This window comes from Selaginella moellendorffii, unplaced genomic scaffold, assembly GCF_000143415.4.
Source record: "Selaginella moellendorffii unplaced genomic scaffold, v1.0 SELMOscaffold_78, whole genome shotgun sequence".
Classification (NCBI taxonomy): domain Eukaryota; kingdom Viridiplantae; phylum Streptophyta; class Lycopodiopsida; order Selaginellales; family Selaginellaceae; genus Selaginella; species Selaginella moellendorffii.
The window spans coordinates 659920-661847 of NW_003314339.1; the positions used below are offsets into that span (position 1 = coordinate 659920).

The 1928-nt window shown below is 53.7% G+C and overlaps 1 protein-coding gene across 1 annotated transcript; it reads left to right on the top strand.

The window, feature by feature from the left end:
• Positions 1–1495: 1495 nt before the first annotated feature.
• Positions 1496–1925, top strand: LOC112341165 (PRA1 family protein B1-like; the record flags this gene model as incomplete). The annotated part of the gene is made up of 1 exon (XM_024660830.1): positions 1496–1925. A coding segment is annotated over exon 1 (276 nt), but the record flags the coding sequence as incomplete, so codon positions are not given.
• Positions 1926–1928: the final 3 nt, after the last annotated feature.

Consider the following 1928-nt stretch of genomic DNA (forward strand, 5'->3'; position numbering starts at 1 on the left):
ATAAGGCAGGCGGAGGTGTTGTAACCTGTAGTCACGCGTTTCTTCTGCCCTCCTGAGACGCCACGAAGCATTTCATTCCCCACCAAAGTGTCGGCACAAACTTCTAAGCCAAGCACCTTCATCATGTAGTCTGTAGCCATACTGTGTTTTTCCCTTTAACAGCCATTGCCTGTAACCATAAAGTTTAGTGGAAAGACTAGTCCTTGAAATCTAAACGGCCGGACCTTCATAAAGGCATCGATTTCAGGATCCGGGTGAATGTGTCGCTCCTTCTCTCTGCCGACTAGCTCAGTTAGCATCTCTGGAAAAGATCCAAGGAGTAAGAATCTAGCGCCAAAGTTTTTGCTACTACGCACCGTTTTTGTAGCCAACACCTTGGCAGCGAGCAGAAAAATCCAGTGTCTCTCGGACAGTCATCTCTCCAATATGGTTGTCCTCTTGACCAATATACGCAGAAGTTCCCAGGGGCTCAAACTCGTTGAAGCCATGGCCGTTGTAAGTTATTGTACCGGTTGCCTGCGGGCAGAAAAGACAGTTTACCGCAAAAGAAAGCAAACCAGGACACACCCTCAGATCCGCTTCAAGTTTTCCAGCGAGTGCCACCAGCAACGTCGACTTTCCGGCTCCAGGCGGTCCCAGCAAAAGAGTCATTCTGCAAGGAAGGAATCCAGCACCAAGATAAGAGAAATGGAGGTAAATGAAGCAGCTCACCTTCCGGGTTTGATGACCCCACTCACGTCCTTGAGAATCTTAAAATCCTTCTTGTCCGATGACATGATCTTCATGGAAACTAGCATGTCCTGAGAAGAAAAAAAGAGAGTGGTGTTTGATCTCAATCGATACAGTAAGCCAGTTACCTCCACAAAATTCCTCACGAAGTTTGTGAGGCTTGGTAAAGCTCTCGATCCAACGTGAACATCAGCACTGATCCGGAGATGCTCGAAGCGAACCTCCACCGTGGGAAGCGCAATGCGGACCCTGTCAAGTCAGTAGTTCTACAGTGAGCTCCTCCTCCTCTGCCGAGATGAAAGCCAGCAGCCAAGAATCGATCGATGACACCGACCTCTGGAGGCGCTCCTTGAGCCGCTGCAAGAGGTGGAGATTGTCTTGATCGGTGGTGGCAAACGCGCTCTCCAACACCCGCTGCCTCTCACCCCTGCTCAGGTACCTCACATCCACCGGGACCTTCTCCTCCTCGTTCAAAAAAACCATGCGGAGGCGCTCGTAGGCTGGGAACTCCTCCAGCGCTGCCCACATGAGCGCTTCCGCGTCCTCATTGTCCTCCACCGCCACTGATTTCCTCGCAAACGGCGTGCCGTGAGCATCGGTGCTGACATTATCCTTCCATACCTTTGACGATCGATGCTCGGGATTTAGAAACAGGCCTCCCATCGGGGCCGCGGCATCTGCCGCCATTGCTGCGCGCCCTACACACTACTGCCGAGGACGCTAGGGCAACGCGAGCGTCCACACAACATCAGCTCCATCAGGCACGCACGGCGCCTTGAGAATGCGGCTGGATCGCAGTCCTCCGCCCACGTTTTTGAAATGACCAGGCACCAAGAACCCTAATAACGGAAATAAACGCGTCTTCGAAAGCTAGGGTTATTTGGGGCAAGGCGTAGATCTGCTAGATCCAGGAGGAGGCGATGATGGCGAGCAGTGTGGCAACGCAGCAGCAGAGCTTGGCGCCGACGCCAGCGGCTCGGGCTTTCCTCTCCCGTCTCTCCGATGGTATGAAGATGGCGGTTGCGCAGCGCAGGCCGTGGAAGGAGCTTGTAGATCGCAACTCGCTGGCCAAGCCCGAGTCCCTCTCCGACGCCCTGGGCCGGATCCGCAAGAACATCGGCTACTTCAAGATCAATTACATCTTGGTCGTGCTGGGCTGCATCGCGGCGAGCCTGGTCTATCATCCTCTCTCGCTCCTC